The 27,625-nt window shown below is 44.1% G+C and overlaps 2 protein-coding genes across 7 annotated transcripts in view; one reads left to right on the forward strand and one right to left on the reverse strand.

Annotated features, from left to right (window-relative positions):
- The window catches only part of AIMP2 (aminoacyl tRNA synthetase complex interacting multifunctional protein 2), a 16,449-nt gene extending 12,942 nt beyond the window's left edge, over nt 1-3,507 (reverse strand). Inside the window, exon 1 of one of the 6 annotated variants that reach the window (XM_032755882.2) lies at nt 3,374-3,507. In XM_032755882.2, coding sequence (XP_032611773.1) covers nt 3,374-3,388 — 15 coding nt within the window. In that variant the 5' untranslated portion in view covers nt 3,389-3,507. Of the gene's footprint in view, nt 1-2,983; nt 3,196-3,253 lie in introns of those variants that run through there. The other 5 variants (XM_032755881.2, XM_058442789.1, XM_058442782.1 and 2 more) reach the window with 5 other exon arrangements.
- A 137-nt stretch (nt 3,508-3,644) lies between these two features.
- The window catches only part of PMS2 (PMS1 homolog 2, mismatch repair system component), a 52,097-nt gene continuing 28,116 nt past the window's right edge, over nt 3,645-27,625 (forward strand). The window contains exons 1-10 of the mRNA XM_058442803.1: nt 3,645-3,757; nt 6,724-6,863; nt 8,695-8,781; nt 8,960-9,062; nt 10,074-10,257; nt 13,410-13,577; nt 14,735-14,832; nt 16,900-16,999; nt 20,122-20,206; nt 22,908-23,769. Of these exons, the coding sequence (XP_058298786.1) occupies nt 3,735-3,757; nt 6,724-6,863; nt 8,695-8,781; nt 8,960-9,062; nt 10,074-10,257; nt 13,410-13,577; nt 14,735-14,832; nt 16,900-16,999; nt 20,122-20,206; nt 22,908-23,769 (1,850 nt within the window). The 5' untranslated portion in view covers nt 3,645-3,734. The remainder of the gene's footprint in view (nt 3,758-6,723; nt 6,864-8,694; nt 8,782-8,959; nt 9,063-10,073; nt 10,258-13,409; nt 13,578-14,734; nt 14,833-16,899; nt 17,000-20,121; nt 20,207-22,907; nt 23,770-27,625) is intronic.

Raw genomic sequence — 27,625 nt, forward strand, 5'->3', positions numbered from 1 at the left:
GTCATTGGTGTCTTCTTTCTTTTTTTTTTTTTTTTGAGACAGAGTCTCGCTGTCGCCCAGGCTGGAGTGCAATGGCGCAATCTCGGCTCACTGCAGGCTCCGCCCCCCGGGGTTCACGCCATTCTCCTGCCTCAGCCTCCCGAGTAGCTGGGACTACAGGCGCCCGCCACCTTGCTTGGCTAATTTTTTTTTTTGTATTTTTAGTAGAGACGGGGTTTCAATGTGTTAGCCAGGATGGTCTTGATCTCCTGACCTTGTGATCCACCCGCCTCGGCCTCCCAAAGTGCTGGGATTATAGGCGTGAGCCACCGCGCCCAGCCTGGTGTCTTCTAATGTTGGCCTGTTGTTTTCCTTGCTGAGACTAGATTGTGATGTGGTATACTGTTTTTCTCAATTTGTTTTAATTTATATGTATTTATAAACAGCTCATTCTACATGTTGCTTTCATTTACCTTGGAGATACCTGATTGCTTTTTTTCTTTTGTTTTTTGAGACAGGGTTTCACTCTGTGGCCCAGGCTGGAGTCCAGTGGCACGATCACAGCTCACTGCAGCCCTGCCCTCCTGGGCTCAAGTGATCCTCCCACCTCAGCCTCCTGAGTAGCTGGAACTACAGGCACATGCTACCACACCTGGCTAAGTTTTGTACTTTTTGTAACAATGGGGTTTTGCCATGTTGCCCAGATTGGTTTTGAACTCCTAGGTTCAAGTGATCCTCGTGCCTTGGTCTCCCAAAGTGCTGGGATTACAGAGGTGAGCCTCCGAGCCTGGCCAAGATGTCTTATTGCTAATTATTTGTCCACATTGTTATCATCTCCTAGAGAAATTGCTAGAAGACTGAGATTATGTCTCCTCTAAGTTATAAGTTCACAAATAAAAGCCCAAAGGAAGTTAGGCAGCAGACTTAAAAACAAATAAAACAGACTCTGCAAAACTTGGCCTTAAATGAAAGGTGACATTCTCCAACCTGGATTGTCTTTTTGGCTTCATGGGACTGTGCAGTTGGAGGGTGACTGGGCCCTGTTTCCACGGCACTTTGTAGGTGCAGGAACCATTGAACCATGTCTGCTATTTCTGTCTTAGCTCTGTACTGAAATAACAGTTGTATTACTGGGTTTCAAAAGAAAGTCCGTCCCTCCTGATCTAGGCAGAAAGCCATTAAAAAAAACAGAAGGGTAACAAAGCAGTGGGAAAACAGACCAGAAAAGTTAACGATTCACCCATCTTGGTTAACGATTCACCCATCTTGTGTCAGAAATGGACAGGCCTGTTTCTCCTGCTGGAAACCTAGGATGTACGTTTGCAATGAGAAAAGAGTGAAAGACTTGAGCAGGTACATTACAAAAGCGCAATCACAGCGGCCAGTGAATATGAAAAGGTCCTCAAGTTAAAGAAGTCTGGAGAAATCCAAACTAAAACTACCTTAGGATACCACGCTACACCCACCGGCTTTAGGCAGGGTGCAAACATCAGGAATTCTTCTACCTTGCCGGTGAGCGAGCACATAAACCAGTATAACTTTGGAAAACAATTTAATAGAGTGGAAAGCCAGGCAGGCCACTGAGCCAGCAGTCCCATTCATTAGTACATGCCCCATGCCTGCTCCTCTGTATAAGAATATTCACTGGAGAATTGTTCATAGCAAGTTAAAATGGAAAACAATCCAGTGTCCCTGAACAAGCAGGATGGATAAGTATATGGTGGAGAGTCATGCAATAGAACAGCATACTACAGAGAAGAGGAACACTTCTGATGTTACAATAAAATGACTCCTAAAATAATATCTACGACAAAGAAGCCAGGGCTGGGCACCAGTGGCTCATGTTTGTAATCCCAGCACTTTGGGAGGCTGGGGTTAGAGGATCGCTTGAGGCTAGGAGATTGAGACCACCTTGGGTCTTGATAACCACCTTTTATGTAGAGATGTGGTGAGACCTCATCTCTACATTAAAAAAAAAAAAAAACCCAGACACATCAGACTATACGCTGTATGCTTACCTATATCAAGACTATTTAGGGGCCGGGCACAGTGGCTCATGCCTGTAATCCCAACACTTTGGGAGGTCGAGGCGGGTGGATCGCTTGAGATCAGGAGTTCGAGACCAGCCTGGCAAACATGGTGAAACCCTGTCGCTACTAAAAATACAAAAATTAGCCGGGTCCAGTGGACAGTGCCTGTAATCTCAGCTACTCAGGAGGCTGAGGCGGAGAATTGCTTGAACCTGGGAGACAGAGGTTGCAGTGAGCTAAGATCACACCACTGCACTCCAGCCTGGGTGACAGAGTGAGACTCCATCTGAAAAAAAAAACAAAAAACAAAAAACCAGACTATATTGTTTAGGGATAAATACTTAGTTGACAAAATAATAGAGACAAGCAGGACATAATTACCATAAAAATCAGGACCTGGGGTTGGAAGTGGAGAGGGAAGGTTTAAGTGGAAAGAATGGAGCGGTGACAACGTGTGTCAACCTGGGCCATGGTGACCCTGGAGTTCGCTTTGCAGTCCCTCAAAATGAGCATTTATGTGCTATTCACTTTTCAGAGTGTAGAATCTCTGAACTAAAATGTTTAATCAACCATATATTAAAAAAAGAAAAAATACGGACAGATCTGTATTTTAATTAAAACATTGAAAAAATAGAGACAAGGGTCTCGCTACGTTGCTCAGGCTGGTCTCAAACTCTCAGGGCTCAAGCGATCCTCCCGCCTTGGTCTCCCAAAGCGCTGAGATTCCAGGCGTGAACCACCGCGCCCGACCTAGAAAGAGATATATATATATATATATATTCTTTTTTTTTTGAGACAGAGTTTCGCTCTTGTTGCCCAGGCTCGAGTGCAATGGCTTGATCTCAGCTCACTGCAAACTCCGCCTCCAGGGTTCAAACGATTCTCCCGCCTCAGCCTCCCGAGTAGCTGGGGTTACAGGCGCCTGCCACCACGCCCGGCTAATTTTTGTATTTTTAGTAGAAATGAGGTTTCACCATGTTGGCCAGGCTAGTCTCGAACTCCTGACCTCAGGTGATCCGCCCTCCTCGGCCTCCCAAAGTGCTGGGATTACAGGCGTGAGCCACGGCGCCCGGCCTGGATAAATCTTTTAAAAGATAAAAGTTTGAGTGAGTCCCTGGCCGGCCGGCGCAGATACCGGGGTGGGGCCGTGAACCGGTTGGGACGCACTCGCTCCGGGCTGGCGGGACCCGGGCCAGCAGCCGGCCGCCGCGCGTGCGCAGGGCGGGGGAGCCCAGCGCTCCTACCTGCACGTGGCCAGCGCCAGGCGCTGGGCCGCAGCTCCTGCCGTGCACGTTGGGGAGCCGGTACATGCAGGTGGGAAGCTCCACACGGAGAGGCGCGCCGCCCCCATGATAGGGCTTTACCTGGTACATCGGCATGGTAGAACCAAAGCAAGAGGGGGTAGCGCGTGCCAGACGCCAACGCTCAGAAGCCGTCAGAGGCCACCACAGAGAGCGGCCACCTCCCTTCTGACCCTGCTGCGGGCGTTCGGGAAAACGCAGTCCGGTATGCTCTGATTGGCCCAGGCTCTTTGACGTCACGAACTCGACCTTTGACAGAGCCAATAGGCGAAAAGGAGAGACGGGAAGTATTTTTTTGCCGCCCCGCCCGGAAAGGGTGGAGCACAACGTCGAAAGCAGCCAATGGGAGGTCAGGAGGCGGAGCGCCTGTGGGAGCCGTGGAGGAAACTTTCCCAGTCCCCGAGGCAGATCGGGTGTTGCATCCATGGAGCGAGCTGAGAGCTCGAGGTGAGCAAGGCTCGCGGTCTCCCCTCTCGCGCGCCCTCTTTGAGACCCACGGCATTCCAGCCTCCCTGGAAATGGGGGGAACATGGCCGAGGCGCGTGGCGAGGCAGCCGCCTGGAGGCCCCGGAGCGGCGACCTCAGTGCCCCAGAGATCTCGTGCCCCTTGGGTGCGCCTTGAGGCCGAGGCAAGCTCCTTCGGGTTCTTGGGCTGCAGGCAAAGGATTCGGCCCTGTGAGGAGTTGGGTTCGGCCTGTCCCAGACAGGCCTTGCCCACATCCCATCACAGGGCCGTGGACTTGAAGCCGGAGCGTGAAATCCCCATAGACTGAATGCATTTCCTTTCTACCTGTTCTCCCTCCCCTTTTATTTTTATTTTTATATTATTTTATTTTTAATTTTTTTTTGTGGAGACGGGGATTTCGCTACGTTGCCCAGGCTGGTGTCAACGCCTGAGCTCAAGCAATCCGCCCGCCTCGGCCCCCCAAAGTGCTGGAATTACTGGCGTGATGCACGGTGCCTGGCCTTTTTAAAAAATTAAGGTTATCTTGGGGACGGTAGAGCGTCCAGACACATCCTAATTTGCATAGCTGCGCAGTTTAAAAAAATGCAGTGCATTTCTACCTGTTAGGGTATGTGATATCTGGCTGGTAAACTACACTGAATCTTGGCTAGCACAGTTGCATTCCATGTCAGATTTGTAAACGCAAATTTGCTCTCTGCATTTAAGTATATTAGATATATTTAGGTAACTACATTTAAATGTATTGAGACATTTAAATAAATTTGGGGTCTGTATCTAAATGCGCTCCCTCCTCAAAATAAATATCTGAAGTGGGCTGAGAGCGGTGACTCGCACCTATTATCCTAGCACTTTGGGAGGCCAGGGCGGGTGGATCATGAAGTCAAGAGTTCATGACCAGCCTGGCCAACATGGTGAGATCCCATTTCTACTAAAAATACAAAAATTAACTGAGCATGGTGGCGGGAGCCTGTAATCCTAGCTACTTTGGAGGCTGAGGCAGAAGAATCGCTGGAACCCAGGAGGCGGAGGTTGCAGTGAGCTGAGATCACGCCACTGCAGTCTGGCCCGGGCAACACAGCAAGACTCCGTCTCAAAAAAAAAAAAAAAAATCAGAAGTGGACCTGTAGCCTATAGTGTGTTGCCAAATAAACTTATTTTTAGAGATACTTCTTTACATATTCTGTGAGGTCATCTGCAGTTTCACATGGTAGACAGACTTAGGTGAGATTCTTAGCAAGGTAGAATGAAGAGTAAAGAGGTTTGTTTATTTCACAAGGGTTTATTGAAGGCCTACAATGTGTTAAATGCTGTAGGAAATACCCAGTGATTTCTCTTTCATGGAGGTTTCCTGCCTTCTCTTAACAAGTTATCAATTAAACTGTTTACTGGAAATTGCTAAGGTAATGAACACACGGGATACATTCTTTGAATGAGCAGACATTGGTTGGGCAGAGGAGGAAGAGGAGAGCAGTTTAGACAGAGACCTGCTTATACACTGTAGTCTAAAAGAGCTTGTGATGTTCAGGAAACAATTGTTCACTGTGCTACAATATAGGGGACGGCTGGTTGCGGTGGCTCACACCTGTAATCCTAGCACTTTGGGAGGCCGGGGCAGGTGGATCACCTGAGGTCAGGAGTTGGAGACCAGCCTGGCCAACATGGTGAAACCCTGTCTCTTCTAAAAACACAAAAATGAGCTGAGTATGATGGTGGGGGCCTGTAATCCCAGCTACTTGGGAGGCTGAGACAGGAGAATCGCTTGAACCTGGCAGACGGAGGTTGTAGTGAGCTGAGATCATGCCATTGCACTCTAGCCTGGGTGACAGGGTGAGACTCTGTCTCAAATAATAATAATAATAATAATAATAATAATAATAATAATAATAATAATAATGTAGGGGACTTGATGAAGGGAAAGGATTAGAGAGATTCTGAAAAGAAGGTAGTTTTGGTTCCAGTGATGACTAGATTTTAAAACGATTTCATATAGTAGGAAGTGGGGCACTAGTAAATTTTTAAGCAGAAAAATTATTTGACCAGATTTGTGATTTCAAAAATAGCTCTGGTGATAGAGTGGAGGATGGATTGGAGCAGGGAATAAGGGGAGATAAAACCTTTATAAAACTCTTAAAGCTAGTACAGCAAGAACTTTGAGGGTCTTTGCTAAGACAGCAGCTGGCAGCTTCAATTTGGAGTGGGGTATCAAAGGCAACTGTATATAAGGAATAGTTGTATAACTGGTACCCAATTTCTGAGATGATTTTGACTTAAACATTGTGTATTTCCCAGCATACTGTTGGTTTTTCTAATTATGTTGGGAAATTATGTTGCTTTCACTTTTTTTTTGCTCGTTGCCCAGGCTGGAGTGCAATGCCGCAATCTCAGCTCACTGCAACCTCTGCCTCCTGGGTTTAAGCCATTCTCCTGCCTCAGCCTCCCGAGTAGCTGGGATTACAGTTGCCCACCACCATGCCTGGCTAATTTTTTGTATTTTTAGTAGAGACAGGGTTTCACCATGTTGGCCAGGCTGGTCTTGAACTCCTGACCTCAAGTTACCACCCACCTCTGCCTCCCAAAGTGCTGGGATTACAGGCATGAACCACCGCAGCCAGCCATGCTTTCACTTTTCAATAAAGAAGACACCATTGTTGCCAAAGATTTTGGTAATTTGAGAAATACAATGTATGTTTTCTCCTTGTGGATCTTAGTATAATTAGATAGTAAGGATCTGTTGAATTTGAAGTATCTATCCAGAAGTATTTTGGGTACATGTTTAAGGATTGTAAAACAGTGTTTCTATTTCTGGATATAATAAATGTATTTGCTAATATAATAAATGATTAGACCCATAAATTATTTACAGTGTTGAGTCATTTCCCACAGTTAAAATCAGGATGAAAATATATAGCTGAATACTTGATTTGTTTCTTGTAACTGATTTCTCTAGTACAGAACCTGCTAAGGCCATCAAACCTATTGATCGGAAGTCAGTCCATCAGATTTGCTCTGGGCAGGTGGTACTGAGTCTAAGCACTGCAGTGAAGGAGTTAGTAGAAAACAGTCTGGATGCTGGTGCCACTAATATTGGTAAGTTTGGGAGAGTTTTAAGCCACAAGAAATGATCAGTGAATGTTGTTGTAGTCGAGAAACATTTGTTATTGAAATAAGACTATCAAGTGTTGATGTAGTAATAAATTATTATTTTTTAGTTAAAGTTAGCACCTATTATGTGCCTAGTACTTAGCTAGGTAGTAATAATAATAACAGCTTTTATTGTGTTCTTACGGTGTGCCAGGCAGGTGTTATGCTAAGAATTACACAGAAATATTTAATTTGCAGAATAGCTGGGCGTGGTGTCTCATGCCTATAATCCTAGCCCTTTGAGAGGCCAAGGTGGGGGAATTGCTTGAGGCCAAGAGTTCAAGACTAACCTGGCCAACATGGTGAGACCTCGTCTCTATTAAAAAATAAAGTAGGCCGGACATAGTGGCTCACGCCTGTAATCCCAGCACTTTGGGAGGCCAAGGTGGGTGGATACCTGAGGTCAGGAGTTCGAGACCAGCCTGTCCAAAGTGGTGAAACTCTGTCTCTACTAAAAATACAAAAATTAGCTGGACCTGGTGGCAGAAGCCTGTAATCTCAGCTACTTGGGACGCTGAGGCACGAGAATTGCTTGAAGCCGAGAGACGGAGGTTGCAGTACCCCGAGATCGTGCCACTGCATGCCAGCCTGGGGACAGAGCAAGACTCCATCTCAAAAACATAAAACAAAATAGGCCTGGATTAGTGGCTCACATCTGTAATCCCAGCACTTTGGGAGGCTGAGGGGGGCTGATCATTTGAGGTCAGGAGTTCTAGACCAGCCTAACCAACATGATGAAACCCTGTCTCTACTAAAAATACAAAAATTAACCGGATGTGGTGGTGCATGGCTGTAATCTCAGCTCCTCAGGAGGCTGAGGGAGGAGAATTGCTTGAACCTGGGAGGCGGAGGCTGCAGTGAGTCAAGATCGCGCCACTGCACTCCAGCCTGGGTGACGAGCAAAACTTCATCTCAAAAGAAAAGAATAATAAAATAAAATAAAAATTATTAGTCTGCAGAATAACTTTATGAGAAAGAACTTATTATCTCCATTTTACAGATGAGGAAATTAGGGGATAGGAAATTTCCTGTTTTTGAGATTATAAAGCTAATAAAATAGGATCCAGGAAGTCTGATTCCAGAACCCGTTCTCTCTCTTTTTTTTTTTTTCTTTTTTTTTGAGGTGGAGTTTTGCTCTTGTTGCCCAGGCTGTAGTGCAATGGCACGATCTAGGCTCACTGCAACCTCCGCCTCCTGGGTTTAAGTGATTCTCCTGCCTCAGCTTCCTGAGTAGCTGGGATTACAGGCATGCGCCACCAAGCCTGGCTAATTTTGTATTTTTAGTAGAGACAGGGCTTCTCCATATTGGTCAGGCTGGTCTCAAACTCCTGACCTCAGGTGATCTGCTCGCTTTGGCTTCCTAAAGTGCTGGAATTACAGGCATGAACCACCATGCCTAGTCTCCCCGTTCTCTTTACTGGGTATGTTAAAATTATTTCTTTCAAAAGAAAAGGCTGGTCAAAGTGCAACGCGGTTTACAGCTAATTGATCACCACCAGTTACAGATTTTTTTTGTTCCTTCTCCACTCCAACTGCTTCACTTCACTAGCCTAGGAAAAAAAAAAAGAGGAAAGAAAGAAAAAGCTAAACTATTTAGTCTGGGCTAGTAAATAGCCAGAAAGGACTTTATAACAATGAAATATACAAAATGACACTAGTATGTTTAACTAAAGGTATAGTTATGACTCTTACATTTGCATATGTTATAAGTAATGTCAATATAAAAAGTATAGCATGGGTCCATTTTTAATAAATATGTATATTTTAAACTTTCTAGATCTAATGCTTAAGGACTATGGAGTGGATCTTATTGAAGTTTCAGACAATGGATGTGGGGTAGAAGAAGAAAACTTCGAAGGCTTAAGTAAGTTGACTTTTTCTAATCCTGTTATAAAATAATTGGGCCACATGTCTCAGAATTTTGAGTAAAACTGTCTTGGGAAATGCAAAAACAGTTTTTTAAAGCCAGTTACTAGATATCATGTATATTCGTTGTTATAGCACTTGAGGTATCTTAGTCCTTACTTTACACTCTCTTTCAGCTCTGAAACATCACACATCTAAGATTCAAGAGTTTGCCGACCTAACTCAGGTTGAAACTTTTGGCTTTCGGGGGGAAGCTCTGAGCTCACTTTGTGCACTGAGGTGATACAATATTTTTATCCATTCACTTGACCCCGTAGAAAAACCTCTCTGAAAATTAATTGGAATCGTTATTATTTACAATTTTCTATCTCAACATCTCAACTTCTAGCTTCTGAATTCTGTTTTGTCTCACTGCCAATCTAAGTTATAGTACTTCTGAAATGTGAGCAATAAATGAATGAAATGAAGCAAATAGTATTGTTAAAAAAAATGGTTACTCTTATTAAAACAGTAATTCTCAATTTTAACATAACATATAGATAATAAATGATAGTTACCATTGGTTTTCATGATCAATTTTTAGGGAAATGTTTATACACAGATATAAATTTTATAAAATTATATATATATATATATATATATATTTTTTTTTTACCCAGGCTGGAGTGCAGTGGCACAGTCTCGGCTCACTGCAATCTCTGCCTCCCAGGTTCAAGTGATTCTCGTGCCTGAGCCTCCTGAGGAGCTGGTACTATAGGCATGCACCACCACTCCTGGTGCTAATTTTTGTATTTTTAGTAGAGATGGGGTTTTGCCATGTTGCCCAGGCTAGTCTTGAACTCCTGGCCTCAAGTGATCTGCCCACCTCGGCCTCCCAAAGTGCTGGAATAACAGGCATGAGCCACCGCGCTCTGCCCTACATATACATTTTAATTATAATATCTGTTAGATTCTTTAAAAAAAATTTGTTCGAAGAGTAATAACAAAACAAATCTGTATTTGTGACTAAATAAATCTTGAGATCATTTATGGTTTTGCAGTTCAACCTGAAAAACAAAATCAAAGCTTTTATCAAAACAAAGCATGTTTAGCGCTATCTGTCTCACTGTCTTTTAGTTGCCAACCTTAGATTTTGTGATGACTCCTCAACTGTTTAGATCTTGATTATCTCAGAGGGATCATCAGCTTCTTAAGAAAGTTTTGAGGGAAAAGCAAGCGAAGAAAAGCGTAGTCAGTGCCCAACATCATGGGTCTCTCACTGAACACACCATGCCTGGTATTCTCTCACAGCGATGTCACCATTTCTACCTGCCACGCATCGGCGAAGGTTGGGACTCGACTGGTGTTTGATCACAATGGGAAAATTATCCAGAAAACCCCCTACCCCCGCCCCAGAGGGACCACAGTCAGTGTGCAGCAGTTATTTTCTACACTACCTGTGCGCCATAAGGAATTTCAAAGGAATATTAAGAAGGTACAGTAAATTAATCCTGGTTTTCAAGAGTATTGGTTAATGCACATGAGCGAAAGATTTACTAAAGATGTTTATTCTTCAGTTGATTCTCTTCCCATAAATTATTGAGAAATGCTTTACTTGCATTTCTCATTAAAGATTTAACATTAAAGACTTAACTTTAGGATGATTTACTTTTTTCTTTTCATCACATAGTATTTATTAGGACTGGGCAACCTAGTGAGACACTGTCTCTGAAAAATTTAAGAAAAAAATTTACTGGGCATGGTGGCATGCACCTATAGTTCCAGCTACTTGGGAGGCTGAAGTGGGAGGATCACTTGAGCCCAGGAACTTGAGGCTGCAGTGAGCTGTGATCGCACCACTGCACTTAAGACTGGTAGAGAGAGTAAGATCCTGTCTGGAAAAATATATATACATATATACATATTTTTTATTTTTTATTTTTATCTTTTTTCGAGATGGAGTTTCACTTTGGCGCCCTGGCTGGAGTGCGGTGGCGCGATCTCGGTTCACTGCAACCTCCACCTCCTGAGTTCAAGCGATTCTCCCACCTCAGCCTTCTGAGTAGCTGGGATTACAGGCGTGCGCCACCACGCCTGGCTAATTTTTCTATTTTTAGTAGAGATGGGGTTTCACCATGTTGTCCAGGCTCGCCAGGCTGGTTTCGAATTCCTGACCTCAGGTGATCTGCCCAGCTCGGCCTCTCAAAGTGCTGGGATTACAGGCGTGAGCCGCCATGCCTGGCCTTATTTACTTATATTTTAATGAGAATATTTCTCGGCCAGGCACGGTGGCTCACACCTGTAATCCCAGCACTTTGGGAGGCTGAGGCAGGCGGATCACGAGGTCAAGAGATCGAAGCCATCCTGGGCAAAATGATGAAACCCCATCTCTACTAAAAATACAAAAATTAGCTGGGCATGGTGGTGTGTGCCTGTGGTCCCAGCTCCTCGGGAGGCTGAGGCAGGAGAATCGCTGGAACCCGGGAGGTGGAGGTTGCAGTGAGCTGCGATCGAGCTATTGCACTCCAGCCTGGGCACAGAGCCAGACTCCATCTCAAAAAAAAAAAAGAATATTTCTCTTCGTTTTCTGAGAAATGAGTTATTAGAACCCTTATGAATTTGAATGCAAATGAAAACAGCTAAATGTTATATAATTGTTGTGTTTAAAAAGCAGATTATAGAACTGTCTATTTTATATGATTACAGTTTTATGAAAACAAAACAACAGGCCTAAATGCGTATAGTATAAAGGCTGGAAGAGTCAGCACTTTCATGTTCTCAGTGGTTATCCTTGGATGTGAGATCTCATGCAGTTTTTGCTGTCTTATTTGTGCCTTTCCATTTTGTATGTGTGTTTTTCATAATCTAAAAAATTACTTAAACATATGCAGCTAAAAACTTTTTTTGCTTGTAAAGCATTTGGTGCTAATTTTAACTTTTTTTTTTTTTTAGATGGAGTCTTCTCACTCTATCACCCAGGCTGGAGTGCAGTGGTGCGTTCTTGGCTCACTGCAACCTCCGCCTCCTGGGTTCAAGTGATTCTCCTGCCTCAGCCTCTCGAGTAGCTGGGATTATAGGTGTGCACCACCACGCCCAGCTAATTTTTGTATTTTTAGTAGAAATGTTGGCCAGGCTGGTCTTGCACCCCTGACCTCAAGTGATCCACCTGCCTCAGCCTCCCAAAGTGCTGGGATTACGGGCGTGAGCCACCGCACTCGGCTGCTAATTTTAACTTTATTACATTTTTTCAAAAATTTAAATTTTTTAAAGTGAGAAAACTTACTCTTTTTTTTGTATCTTATGGTAAAAAAATTAGTGCCTTAGCAAAATATAGGAATGTAGAGCTTCTATTAGTCAGAGATAGCTGTTATTTACAGTTTGTATATCTTTTCAGACTCCTTTTAATTTCATGTGTTTATAATTGTTGGAATAATTTTCAAGATAAATTCATAAATTAATATAATGAAAGCAAGTAATACAGAATATACAACACGCAAGTAATACAGAATTGTATGTGGTTGAAAGTGTTTTTTTTTTTTTTTTAATTGAGACATGGTCTTGCTCTCTCAGCCAGGCTGGAATGTAGTGGCACAATCTCAGCTTACTGCAGCCTTGATGTCCCAGGTTCAGTGGATCTTCCCACTTCAGCCTCCCAAGTAGCTGGGACTCCAGGACCGTGCCACCATGCCTGGCTAATTTTTGTATTTTTTGTAAGAGATGGGTCCTTCTGTATTGCCCAGGCAGATCTCGAACTCATGGGCTCGAGCAATCCTCCTGCCTCAGCCTCCCAAAGTGCTGGGATTACAGGCATGAACCATCATGCCTGGCCCTATAACTGACTTTTTACTTAGCATATTGTGATTGTCCTTTTTAGTCAGTGCACACTGCCTTATTCTTTGTCATTCTGCTGCAATATGGCTATACCATAATTAATTAACCCCTTGATGATGCTTGCTTAGGTTGTTTCTGTTTGTTCATAGAGATTGTTTCAGTGAACATGTTTGTATATCTCTTTGCAAACCAAAATGCTTGTGCCAGTGTTTCTATTATACTAAGATACCTTTCAAAAGGAGAGATTATAAAATCAAACACAATGTACGTTTCAGTTTTTTAATTTTCATTTTTAGAGATAGGGCCTTACTCTGTCACCCAGGCTGGAGTGCAGTGGTGCAATCATGGCTCACTGCAGCCTCGAATTCCTGGGCTCAAGCCATCCTCCCACCTCAGCTTCCTGAGTAGCTGTGACTACAGGCCCATGCCACAATGCCCGGCTAATTTTTTTTTTTTAATTTTTTGTAGAGACAGGGTCTTGCTGTGTTGTCCGGGCTGGTCTTGAACTCCTGGTCTCAAGTGATCCTCCTGCCCTCAGCCTCCTGAGTAGCTGGGATTACAGGCTGTACTTTTTAGTTGTTTTACCAGGATGCATGGCACATTGGGAAGTGAGAGGACTGTGACCAAGAGCCAAAAGCTCTGCGTTCCTTTCTGTAGAATATAGGAAGATATCTCTTTACAGATCATTCTGTCAACAGTGCTTCCCTTGATTTGTGCGATGATGTGAGAACCTTGCATTGGATGTTATAACTTGAGCTGTGTAATTCCTGTAATATTAAAGTAATGTAGAATATTGTGTTTGTGTTTTTTAAACAGGAGTATGCCAAAATGGTCCAGGTCTTAAATGCATACTGTATCATTTCAGCAGGCATCCGTGTAAGTTGCACCAATCAGCTTGGACAAGGAAAACGACAGCCTGTGGTATGCACAGGTGGAAGCCCCAGCATAAAGGAAAATATCGGCTCTGTGTTTGGGCAGAAGCAGGTAGTGATGGCCGGTTACTTCAACGCCTCTTATTGCTCTAGTGATTATAGCGGGTCTCCATTGTCCCTTCCAGTAGAATGGAGAATAAAATCTAAGAATTGATTTTTTTTTTTTTTTTTGAGACGGAGTCTGGCCCTGTTGCCCAGGCTGGAATGCAGTGGTGCTGTCTCGGCTCACTGCTACCTCCAGCTCCCAGGTTCAAGCAATTCTCCTGCCTTAATCCCAGCACTTTGGGAGGCTGAGGTGGGCGGATCATGAGGTCAGGAGTTTGAGACCAGCCTGACCAATACGGTGAAACCCTGTCTCTACTAAAAATACAAAAATTATCTGGTCATGGTGGCAGGCATCTGTAATCCCAGCTACTCGGGAGGCTGAGGCAGGAGAATCGCTGGAACCCGGGAGATGGAGGTTGCAATGAGCTGAGATTGCACCACTGCACTGCAGCCTGGGCGAGAGAGCAAGCTGCCATCCCAGAAAAAAAAAAAAAAGTACCTATCACAAAAATTGATGTTTGAGAGCTGAATGTGTTTCATTTTATTCTTCCAGAGACACTCACATACTGCATCTTTTCACTCTCTCTCTGAAAAGAATATAAATTATTGTGGGCAATGTGTGGATTCTGAATAAGTAGGCACTTGTTTCATCTTTCTCATATCATAAAATCAAAATTGTTGTCCCCATGGCTCACACATGTAATCCCAGCACTCTGGGAGAGGAAACTGTTGGGATTATGTGTTTGAACCACCCGGCCAACAATTTTGAGGTGGGAGAATCGCTTGAGCCTAGGAATTTAAGACCAGCTTGGATAACACGGCAAGATCCCATCTCTACAAAAAAATAAAAAAATTAGCCAGGTATGCTGGTGTGCACCTTTAGTTCCAGCTACTCACTTGGCAGGCTGAGGCAGGAGGATTGCTTGAACCCACAAGTTTGACACTGCAATGAGGTACGATTGAGCCATTGCACTCCAGCCTGGGCAATAGAGGGAGACCCTGTCTCAAAAAACAAAACAAAACAAAACAAAGCAAAACAAAAGATTCTTTTAATTTTTTTGTGCTTGTAATGTGAATAGCTTGACTAAGAAAGAAAACAGATAAAGTCCACTGTCTTTATTAGGAAGTAACTGTAGTAACTGTGAATATATTTTTTTTTTTCAGTTGCAAAGCCTCATTCCTTTTGTTCAGCTGCCCCCTAGTGACTCCGTGTGTGAAGAGTACGGTTTGAGCTGTTCAGATGCCCTGCATAATCTTTTTTAGTAAGTAGATTGCTGGCAAGAGAACTACAATTGAACATTTTATCCTGAGAGTTTTTTTTTTTAAAGATAGTGATTTTAAGGCTAATAGTTTTCATGTCTTTTTTTTTTTTTTTTTTCTTGAGACAGAGTCTTGCTTTGTTGCCCAGGCTGGAGTGCAATGGTGCTATCTTGGCTCACTGCAACCTCTACCTCCTGAGTTCAAGCAATTCTCCTGCCTCAGCCTCCTGAGTAGCTGGGATTACAGGCACGTGCCACCACACCTGGCTAATTTTGTATTTTTAGTAGAGATGGGGTTTCACCGTGTTGGCCAGGCTGGTCTCGAACTCCTGACCTCAGATGATCTGCCCACCTTGGTGTCCCAAAGTGCTGGGATTACAGGCATGAGCCACCACGCCTGGCTAGGGATAATAGTTTTTTATGTCCTTTCTAATACTGTGAGCAGTGCTGTTGCTAAGAAAGATGATTTATACAAAGGACTCAGTTACTTAATTCAAACCATGTTCTGAGTAACTGGTACATTTGAGGTGGTTTTCTGTTGACTTAGTCTTCTTTAAGGCTCTGTTTAGTTAGACTAACTTTTAAATTATTTTATCATTTTAAATGATTTTGACTTTCCTGGCATCTGATGAAGGCAGTTCAGTGTCATTAGTTTTACTATAAGAAAATAGACACTTCCATAAATAGGATTGGTCCTATAAAGATATCTATCTATCTATCTATCTATCTATCTATCTATCTATCTATCTATCTATCTATATCTATCTATCTATATCTATCTATCTATCTATATCTATATCTATATCTATATATATATATATATATTTTTTTTTTTTTACTTTTGAGATGGAGTCTTGCTCTGTTGCCTAGGCTGGAGTGCAGTGCTATGATCTCAGCTCACTGCAACCTCTGCCTCCCAGGTTCAAGCAATACTCCTGCCTCAGCCTCCCAAGAAGCTGGGACCACAGGTGTTCACCACCATGCCCGGCTGATTTTTTGTATTTTTAGTGGAGATGGGGTCTCACCATGTTGCCCAGGCTGGTCTTGAACTCCTGACCTCAGGCGATCCGCCCACCCTGGCCTCCCAAGGCTCTGGGATTATAGGCATGAGCCACCGCACCCAGCCTAAGATCTATATCTCTTTTTGTTTGTTTGTTGCTTTTAGATCTATATTTCTTATTCTTCCTCCACTTGCTTTTGGCTTATGCCTGAAATTGTAAACATGGAGCTTTATGTCTTTATGTGAAGGTGGTGTTCTTCTGGAAATGCTGGTATCCCTGGGGTGGGTCTCATGTGAAGCAAGCGCTTTACCAAGACATGAGATATAAGCTTCCTACCTGGGAGATTTTGAAAGGGGAGGGAATGTGGGCAAAATCCTGAGCACAAGTGGTTAGACTTCACTGACAAACCAGGGGCAGCAGCGCGGAGGTTCTGAGAATCTATTTGAAGCGAGACCCACTCCTCTTACGGAGGCCGAGGATTTATCAGGAAGGATAAGGAGAGCTGCAACACATCAGTTTTGGACCCACTGCATCACCTGTGGTGCATTGGTTGACTGTAGGAGCTTTAGAGCATTCCAGAAGGTCTGGTTTTTTGATGACTCATCAAGATTTGGAGCACAGATACCCATGAACTGCAATAGTGATACTTATTAGCATGTCACCTGGTGTTTTGTTTTCATTTCACTTTAAGAATGTGCCATGTTGGCTGTGCGCGGTGGCTCACGCCTGTAATCCCAGCACTTTGGGAGGCCGAGGCAGGCGGATCACGAGGTCAGGAGATCGAGACCACGGTGAAACCCTGTCTCTACTAAAAATACAAAAAAATTAGCCAGACGTGGTGGCGCGTGCCTGTAATCCCAGCTACTCTGGAGGCTGAGGCAGGAGAATTGCTTGAACCTGGGAGGCAGAGGTTGCAGTGAGCCGAGATCGTGTCATTGCACTCCAGTCTGGGCCATAAGAGTGAAACTCCATCTCAAAAAAAAAAAAAAAAAGAAGAATGTGCCATGTGATCGTATTTCTAATCCCTTTCACTCTGGAATCCTGCCCTTACCATATTAATGTTGAATAGCATCTCAGATTTCATTTCACAATGCGCACGTGGAGTTGGAAGGAGTTCAACAGACAGACAGTTTTTCTTTATCAACCGGCGGCCTTGTGACCCAGCAAAGGTATTTAAAATTTTTTTGTATTGGTTTGTTCTTTATGCCTTTGACTTTTAATCGATAACTTTTTTTCTGATAATAGGCAGTTTGCATGGAACTCGGGACTTTGAGAAACATGGCTTTAACATTATCTTATTTTGGGCATTTACAGAAGTTTACTGCAGATGGCCCCCAACTTAAGATGTTTCAACTGAAGATTTTTCTGGCCGGGCATAGTGGCTTAAGCCTGTAATCCCAGCACTTTGGGAGGCCAAGGCAGGTGGATTGCTTGAGGACAGGAGTTTGAGACCAGCCTGGTCAACATGACAAAACTCTGTCTCTACTAAAATACAAAAAATAGCCAGGCGTGGTGGCCTATGCCTGTAATCCCAGCTACATGGGAGGCTGAGGCAGAAGGATCGCTTGAACCTGGGAGACGGAGCTTGTGGTGAGCCGAGATTGTGCCACTGCACTCCAGCCTGGGTGACAGAGCGAGACTGTGTCTCAGAAAAAGAAAAAAAGTATTTTTCTACTACTTTACCTTGTTGCGAAAGTTATTTTTGCAGTAGATACCATACTTCAAGTACCTATGTAGCCATTGTTTTTCGGTATAGTATTCAATCAATTACAGAAGATATTCAACATTTTATTATAAAATAGGTATTGTGTTATTTTGCCTATAGACTAATGTAAGTATTCTGAGGCAAGGCTGAGATAGGACATTCAGTAGGTTATGTTATCACAAAGGCATTTTTGACATATAGTATTTTCAACTTACGGGTTTATCAGGCATGAGCCACCGTGCCCGGCCTGTGTACAGTTTTTTAAATTGCATATACATGAATGTGTTTGTATGTGTTTATATACGTTATATATGTTGTGTGTATATATACACATAAATATATAAACATATTAATTACCAGTATATTATTGTAAAAACTTAAACTATTTGAAGAAACTAAACATTTTATAACATTCTGTATCACCTTTCAGTATAGACTGATTACATGGTTTCTGTATTTTCTATAGATTTCTATATTTTCTCTTCTTTCTATTTTCCTAGGAAAATAAGGGCTCAGATTACTTCTGCCTCAAATTTAAACTGATCATCTTGATATGATTACCTGTGTTTTTTGAGTTTGTATCTTAGCAACACAACATTGTACCTCAGTAATATTTTCTGTTTTTCTTTTATTTATTTATTTTTTTTGAGATGGAGTCTCCTTCTGTCACCCAGGCTGGAGTGCAGTGACATGATCTCAGCTCACTGCAACCTCTTGTCTCCCAGGTTCAAGCAGTTCTCCTGCCTCAGCCTCCCGAGTAGCTGGGATTACAGGTGCATGCTGCCATGCCCGGCTAATTTTTTGTATTTGAGTAGAGATGGGGTTCACTGCGTTGCCTGGGCTGGTCAAGACTCCTGAGCTCAGGCAATCCACCTGCCTCGGCCTCCCAAAGTGCTGGGATTACAGGCATGAGCCACCGCTCCCGGCCCCTGTTTTTCAATGTTGCTTTAGAGTTTGCTTGTAATCTGCCAAATGTGGTTGAACTTCTAAATTTTTTAACCTATAGTGTGATGGATTAATAATTATTAATTATAACTATTAATAATGTGATATTTTGGTTTATTTCTAATGACATTTTAATGTCATAAATACTTTTCTATGTACATCGAATGTGTTTTATGAACATTTAAGCTGTGCCCGCATTTCACTAGAATTTCTCGGAGAGCAACTTTAGGTTGGAAAAAGATTCAGTTTTAGGAATCTATGATTAGAGAACTAACACTTTGTTGTTTTTTTTTTTTTCCGGGGTCTCGTTCTGTCGCCCAGGCTGGAGTGCAGTGGTGCGATCTCGGCTCACTGCAAGCTCCGTCTCCTGGGTTCACGCCATTCTCCTGCCTCAGCCTCCCGAGTAGCTGGGACTGCAGGCATCCGCCACCATGCCCAGCTCATTTTTTTGTATTTTTTTTAGTAGAGACAGGGTTTGACTACGTTAGCCAGGATGATCTCGATCTCCTGACCTTGTGATCCACCCGCCTTGGCCTCCCAAAGCGCTGGGATTTCAGGCGTGAGCCACCGCGCCTGGCCGAGAAATAACACTTTGAGAGTCGTGAGGAAACGTTTGGTGACGGGTATATTCATTATCTTGATTGTGGGGATAGTTTCACAGGAGTTTGTGTATACATCAAAACTTATGAAATTGCACACTTTATTTATTTATTTATTTTTATTATTATTATTTTTTTTTTGAGACAGAGTCTTGCTCTGTCGCCCAGGCTGGAGTGCAGTGGCGCAATCTTGGCTCACTGCAAGCTCCGCCTCCCGGGTTCGCGCCATTCTCCTGCCTCAGCCTCTCCAAGTAGCTGGGACTACAGGCGCCCGCCACCACGCCCGGCTAATTTTTTTGTATTTTTAGTAGAGACGGGGTTTCACTGTGGTCTCGATCTCCTGACCTCATGATCCGCCTGCCTCGGCCTCCCAAAGTGCTGGGATTACAAGCGTGAGCCACCGTGCCCAGCTGCACACTTTAAATATATGTAGTTTATTCTATGTTAGTCATATCTCAGTAAAGCTGTTAAAAAATGTATCCTTAGGCCAGGTGTAGTGGCTCACGCCTATAATCCTAGCACTTTGGGAGCCCAAGGTGGGCGGATCAACTGAGGTCAGGAGTTCGAGACCAGCCTGGCGAACATGGTGAAACCCCTTCTCTACTAAAAATACAAAAATTATCTGGTCATGGTGGCGTGTGCCTGTAATCCCAGCTACTCTGGAGACTGAGGCAGGATAATCACTTGAGCCCCGGAGGCGGAGGTTGCAGTGAGCCAAGATCGCGCCACTACACTCCAGTCTGGGTAACAAGAGCGAGACTCCGTCTCAAAAAAAAAAAAAAAATCCTGCTTGTATTCCAAGCTACATGGCAGGCTGAGGCAGGAGGATCACTTGAGCCTGGGAGGTTGAGGCTGCAGTGAGCCATGATTGCTCCACTGCACTCCAGCCTGTGACAAGGCGAGACCTTGACTCAAAAAAAAACAAAAAAGTATCCCTTTCTAAGTTTGAACATGCTGGTTGGTTAGAATAGTATGTTGTTAGAATGTGGGGGGCTGGGAACATATGTCATTTATTCTTTTCTACTCCTTGTATTTTGTGCAGGTCTCTAGACTTGTCAATGGGGTCTACCACATGTATAATCGACATCAGTATCCATTTGTTTTTCTTAACATTTCTGTTGATTCAGGTAAGTTCCATTGGCATTTCAGTACAACTAGTGACTAATGCCTCAAAGAATAAAATGAAATTCTACAGCTCTGCTATGACTGGAATGAGATAACAATTTATGGTCATGTAAGTTTTTTTTTTTTGAGACGGGGTCTTGCTCAGGGTTTCACCGTCCACGCCCTGTAATCCCAGCATTTTGGGAGGCTGAGGTGAACGGATAAGTTAAGTTTAGGAGTTCAAGACCAGCCTGGCCAACATGGCAAAACTCCGTCTCTACTAAAAATATAAAAAATTAGCCAGGCGTGGTGGTGGGCGCCTGTAGTCCCAGCTACTTGGGAGGCTGAGGCAGGAGAATGGCGTGAACCCGGGAGGCAGAGCTTGCAGTGAGCCGAGATCGCGCCACTGCACTCCAGCCTGGGCAACAGATCGAGACTCCGTCTCAAAAAAACAGATAAACAAACAAACCCGAAATAGTATAGTTTAATCTGTTTTTAATTTGAAGTTATTCAGTCTGCCCTTTTCTGTGATTTGTTTCTTTCTCATGTTCTCACAAACATGAGAGAATGTTTGTGAGATTCACCCAAGTCATGCAGCAAAATTCATTTATTCGTTTGCTATACAGTGTTCCATGATAGTCAGATATCATAATGTGTGAATATTTGAATTGTTTCCAGTTTGGGGCTATTATGAAGAATGCTGTCATGAACATCCTCATCCACGTCTTTTGACGAGCATAGATAAGCACTTCTTTTTTTTTTTTTTTTTTTTTTTGAGAGGGAGTCTTACTCTGTCGCCCAGGCTGGAGTGCAGTCGAGTTATCTTGGCTCACTGTAAACCCCGCCTTCCAGGTTCAAGTGATTCTCCTGCCTCATTCTCCTTCTCCCTAGTAGCTGGAATTATAATTGCATTCCACTATGCTCTGCTAATTTTTTTTGTGTTTTTAGTAGAGATGAGGTTTCACCATGTTGGTCAGGCTGGTCTTGAACTCCTGACCTCAAAGGGCTAGGATTATAGGCATGAGCCACTGTGCCCGGCCGATAGGCACTTCTGATAGGAGTAGCTATGCTGGGTTACAGGTGTGCATACATTCAGATTTAGGAGATATTCCCAGAGAACTTTTCAAAGCAGCTGTACCATGTTCATTCCTACCAGAGGTATTCAAGCATCCCACTTGATCCTGATCTTTGTGAGCATTTGTTGTTTTTTTAATTTTGCCCATTCTGGTGAGTATATGGCCATATCACATTGTGTTGGTTTTTTTTTTTGAGACAGAGTCTCATTCTGTCACCCAGGCTGGAGAGCAGTGGTGGCATCTTGGCTCACTGCAACCTCTGCCTCCCGGGCTAAAGGGATTCTCGTGCCTCAGCTTCCCAAGTAGCTGGGATTACAGATGTGCCCCACCACACCCGGCTAATTTTTGTATTTTTAGTAGAAATGGGGTTTTGCCATGTTGTCCAGACTGGTCTCGAACCCCTAGCCTCATGTGATCCACCTGCCTTTGCCTCCCAAAGTGCTGGGATAACAGGCGTGAGCCACCACACCTGGCTCATATTATAGTTTTATTTTGAACATTGAACCATGTTCATCTGTATAATTAGCATGTGGATCTCCTCTTTTGCGAAGTATCTGTTCACATAAGCATGTCCTCTCACCATTTCAGGATAGTCTCTGACCCTCTTCTGAAGGGGTGGCCTGCCCCTCCACACCTGTGGGTATTTCTAGTCGGGTGGGACGAGAGACTGCGAAAAGAAATAAGACACAAAGTACAGAGAAACAACAGTGGGCCCAGGAGACCGGCACTCACCACACCAAGGACCTGCACCAGCACCGGTCTCTGAGTTCCCTCAGTTTTTATTGATTATTATTTTCGTTATTTCAGCAAAAAGGAATGTAGTAGGAGAGCAGGGTGATTATAAGGAGAAGGTCAGCAAAAAATATGTGAACAAAAGAATCTATGTCATTATTAAGTTCAAGGGAAGGTACTATGCCTGGATGTGCACATAAGCCAGATTTATGTTTCTCTCCACCCAAACATCTCAGTGGAGTAAAGAATAACAAGAATAACAAGACAGCACTGCTGCAAACATGTCTCACCTCCCACCATAGGGTGGTTTTTCTCCTATCTCGGAATTGAACAAATATACAATCGGGTTTTATACTGTGACATGCAGTTCCCAGTGGCCTTCCTCTATCTCAGCTGCAAGAGGCTTTCCTCTTTTACTAATCCACCTCAGCACAGACCCTTTATGGGTGTCAGGCTGGGGGATGGTCAGGTCTTTCTCATCCCACGAGGCCATATTTCAGACTATCACATGGGGAGAAACCTTGGACAATACCCCGCTTTCAAGGGCAGAGGCCTTGCGGCTTTCTACAGTGCATTGTGCCCCTGGTTTATTGAGACTAGAGAATGGCGATGACTTTTACCAAGTATACTGCTTGTAAACATTTTGTTAACAAGGCACGTCCTGCACAGCCCTAGATCCCTTAAACCTTGATTTCATACAATACATGTTTTTGTGAGCTCCAGGTTGGGTCAAGTGGCTGGGGCAAAGTGGCTCGGGCAAAGCTACAAATTAACAACATCTCAGCAAAGCAATTGTTTAAAGTACAGGTCTTTTTCAAAATGGAGTCTCTTATGTCTTTCCTTTTCTACATAGACACAGTAACAGTCTGATCTCTCTTTCTTTTCCCTACACTCTTCTCCGTCCATGTTTGCTTAGGTAACTTAATAAAAATGCATGCAGTGGATTTGGAAAAGCCCCTGGTAGAAAAGCAGGATCATTCCCCTTCATTAAGGACTCGAGAAGAAAAAAGGGACGTGTCCATTTCCAGACTGCGAGAGGCCTTTTCTCTTCGTCACACAACAGAGAACAAGCCTAACAGCCCAAAGACTCCAGAACCAAGAAGGAGCCCTCTAGGACAGAAAAGGGCTATGCCATCTTCTAGCACTTCAGATGCCATCTCTGACAGAGGCGTCCTGAGACCTCAGAAAGAGGCAGCGAGTTCCAGTCAGGGACCCAGTGACCCTACGGACAGAGCAGAGGTGGAGAAGGACTCGGGGCACGGCAGCACTTCTGTGGATTCTGAGGGGTTCAGCATCCCGGACACGGGCAGTCACTGCAGCAGCGAGCGTGCGGCCAGCTCCCCAGAGGACAGGGGCTCGCAGGAACATGGGGACTCTCAGGAGAAAGCGCCTGAAACTGACGACTCTTTTTCAGATGTGGACTGCCATTCAAACCAGGAAGATACTGGATGTAAATTTCGAGTTTTGCCTCAGCCAACTAATCTTGCATCCCCAAACACAAAGCGTTTTAAAAAAGAAGAAATTCTTTCCAGTTCTGACATTCGTCAAAAGTTAGTAAATACTCAGAACGTGTCAGCCTCTCAGGTTGATGTAGCTGTTAAAATTAATAAGAAAGTTGTGCCCCTGGACTTTTCTATGAGTTCCTTAGCTAAACGAATAAAGCAGTTACATCATGAAGCACAGCAAAGTGAAGGTGAACAGAATTATAGGAAGTTTAGGGCAAAGATTTGCCCTGGAGAAAATCAAGCAGCCGAAGATGAATTAAGAAAAGAGATAAGGTAAAGTTTTAATTTTTTACTTTTTATTTTAAATTTTTATTTTTATTTTTTATTTTTTTGAGACAGTCTTGCTCTGTTGTGTAGGCTGGAGTGCAGTGGCACGATCTTGGCTCACTGCAGCCTCCACCTCCAGGTTCAAGCGATTCTCCTGCCTCAGCCTCCTGAGTAGCTGGGATTACAGGTGCACGCCACCATGCCTGGCTAATTTTTGTATTTTTGGTGGAAACAGGGTTTCACCATGTTGGCCAGGCTGGTTTCGAACTCCTGACTTCAGGTGATCCACCCACCTTGGCCTCCCAAAGTGCTGGGATTACAGGTGTGAGCCACCGCACCCAGCCAGGTAAAGTTTTTTCTTAAGAGTATTTTGAGGCTGGGTGTGGTGGTTCACGCCTGTAATCCCAGCACTTTGGGAGGCCAAACCGAGGAGGGAGGATCACTTGAGCCCAGGAGTTCAAGACCAGCCTGGACAACATAGGAAGACCTCGTCTCCACAATAAAATTGGCCGGGCACAGTAGTGTGCAGTTGTAATTCCAGCATCTGCGCCTGGCCAGATACTGTTCTCTGTGGCAGGACGTAGACTCCAAACACATGGAAGACTTGGGTCTTTTAGGCCAGCACCAGCTTTTGAGCAGATTATCTATGTATTGGGAACCAGGGCATATTCAGACAATTCCCGGGAGAGCCTGGGATCGGCGCCAGGGGAGGTGGTGTTTGTGCTGGTGTCTGGGATGCTTCTGGGATGTCTTTTTCCTTCCCTCCTGCGGTGCAGGACTTCCTGCGTCATCACTCACTCTGGCAGCTTCTCTCCATCCAGCAGGCTGCAGCCACTCCTGCTCCAAGGAGGTCTGAAACTCAGCCTGAGTGGGTAAGAGCCTCTTACAAGAGTTCCTTTTCTGCCAGGCATGGTGGCCCACGCCTGTAATCCCAGCACTTTGGGAGGCCAAGGTGGGCGGATCACCTGAAGTCAGCAGTTTGAGACCAGCCTGACCAACATGGAGAAACCTTGTCTCTAAAATACTAAAATACTAAAAATACAAAATTAGCCAGGTATGGTGGTGCATGCCTGTAATCCCAGCTACTTGGGAGGCTGAGGCAGGAGAATCGTTTGAACCCGGGAGGCAGAGGTTGTGGTGAGCCAAGATTGCACCATTGCACTCCAGCCTGGGCAACAAGAGCGAACTCCATCCCCCCCCAAAAAAAAGGAAGAAAAGAAAAGAAAAAAAAAAACAGTCCTTTTCTGAGGACTCTCCCTCTTCCCTAGAGGTAGTAGCATTTTCCATTCCTGTATTTCTTAGCATAGTAGTTAACCACCTTTTACTAGTTTGTGTAATGCTTTATTATACATTTTTCCTCCTCAGGCCTAGCATGGTGGCGCACACCTTGTAATTCCAGCACTTTGGGAGGCTGAGGCAGGAGAATCACTTGAGGCTAGGAGTTTGAGACCAGCCTGGGCAATATAGTGAGACCCCCATCTCTAAAAAAAAAAAAAAAAAAAAAAAAAATTAGCCAATTACACTGCTGCATGCCTGTAGTCCCAGGTACTCAGGAGGCTGGGGCGGGAGGCTCACTTGAGCCCAGGAGTCTGAGGCTGCAGTGAGCTATGATCATGCCATTGCACTCCAGCCTGGGTGACAGACCAAGACTCTGTCTTAAAAAAAAAAAAAAAGAAAAAAGACAAAAGTCCCTGTTAAAATCACTGGTGTGGTTTTTGTCTCTTGATTGCACTCTGCCTGATATGGAATTGGTACCAGGGGACAGACCCTCAAAGACAGGATTTGGGGATTGGTTTGGTTATGACTTGGATTTGAGCTCTGTGTGGAGCCCCTCACGATAGAAAATGTGGGCTCAGTAATCCATGCCATGTGGAGGTCTCACAGTTCACCAAACTGTCAACTGTGGTTGACTATGATGGCGATGAGCATGGTGGCATGGGATCAGGTCTTCCTGGAGCACTTATAGAAAGAAACAACAATATCAGTGTCTTTGTTTTTTGTTTTGTTTTGTTTTCTTTTCTTTTTTTTTGAGACAGTCTCACTCTTTCACCCAGGCTGGAGTGCACTGGCATGATCTCAGCTTACTGCAAACCCTGCCTCCTGGGTTGAAGTGATTCTTCTGCCTTAGCCTCCCAAGTAGCTGGGAGTAGAGATGCCCACCACCACGCCCGGCTAATTTTTTTATTTTTAGTAGAGATGGGGTTTCACCATGTTGGCCAGGATGGTCTTGAACTCCTGACCTCAAATGAGCTGCCCACCTTGGCCCCCCAAAGTGCTGGGATTACAGACATGAGCCCCCGTGCCCGGCCTAATCTCAGCTCCTTTCATCCTCAGCTCAGGCCACCAGGTGAGAACCAGAAAACGTCCATGGCTGCTTTAACAGAGTCATTTCTTGTAGTCACAGAGCTAATACTGTGGAAAATCCGTTTGCACTGGGTTTAATTGTGTGGGACTGAGAATGAGTGTCAGTTTCTCGTGCGAAGGTTAGTGGTGGTGTCTGTCTTTTGTCCAGATTGACTAAGATAGTATTTAATGACATTAGATGTTGAAGCCACCCAGCAAAGGACCCAGTGGTGGTCCTGGCAAAGATTAGGATTGATATCCAGCACTGGCAAAAAGGTGCTCATAGACACCATTGGTGAGAGTGTGAATTTTCACAGATTTCCCATCAAAAAGTACATATGTAATTCTACCACTAGCATCTGTCTCACAGAAATGCACCCACAGATGAGTAGGTTTACGCACAGAAGTATTTGTTGCAGCTTTGAGTGCACTGTTGAAACTGGAAACAACTGAAATGTCCTTTAGTAGGGGTTTCTCAGACAATTTATGGTACATCCATGCAATGACTTCATATGTGGCCATTAAAAAGAATGAAGTAGGCCGGGCATGGTGGCTCACGCCTGTAATCCCAGCACTTTGGGAGGCCAAGGCGGGTGGATCACTTGAGGTCAGGAGTGCGAGACCTGCCTGGCCAACATGGTGAAACCTCGTCTCTACTAAAAATGAAAAAATTAGCCAGGCTTGGCGGCACGTGCCTGTAGTCCCAGCTACTCGAGAGGCTGAGGCAGGAGAATCGCTCAAACCTGGGAGGCGCAGGTTGCAGTGAGCCAAAGGTGCACCACTGCAGTCCAGCCTGGGCAACAGAGTGAGACTCTGTCTTAAAAAAAAAAAAAAGAAAAAATAATGAAGTAGATCTACGTGTACAGATCTGAAAACATCTTTCAGATGCATTAAGTGATGACAGTAGAATGGAGAATTGAGATTCCATTTTTGTTTTTTAAAATAAAAAAAATTTATATAGAGAGACAAGGGTCTAGAAGGATATATTCCATTTAAATCGTTAATAGTAGCAACTGATGTCTTCTCCAGAGAGTTGGATGAATGAATAATTAATGTTATCTTTAGAAAGTGGGATGGTTAAGCCAGGCGCAGTGGCTCACGCCTGTAATCCCAGCACTTTGGGAGGCCAAGGTGGGCAGATCATGAGGTCAGGAGTTCGAGACCAGCCTGACCAACATGGTGAAACTCTGTCTCTACTAAAAATACAAAAATTAGCTGGGCATGATGGCATGTGCCTGTAATCCCAGCTACTCAGGAGGCTGAGGCAGAAGAATCACTTGAACCCGGGAGGTGGAGGTTGCAGTGAGCCAAGATTGTGCCATTGCACTCTAGCCTGGGTGACAGAATGAGACTCTGTCTCAAAAAAAAAAAAAGAAAGCGGTATGGCTAGGGACTTTATGTTTTTGTATTGTTTGACTTTTTTTTTTTATTACAGTGTTCTATAACATAATCAAAAAATAATCTTGTAAAATGTCTCATAATTAACATTTTCTACCTGCAGTAAAACGATGTTTGCAGA

This window comes from Hylobates moloch, unplaced genomic scaffold (genome assembly GCF_009828535.3).
Source record: "Hylobates moloch isolate HMO894 unplaced genomic scaffold, HMol_V3 SCAFFOLD_1, whole genome shotgun sequence".
NCBI lineage: Eukaryota > Metazoa > Chordata > Mammalia > Primates > Hylobatidae > Hylobates > Hylobates moloch.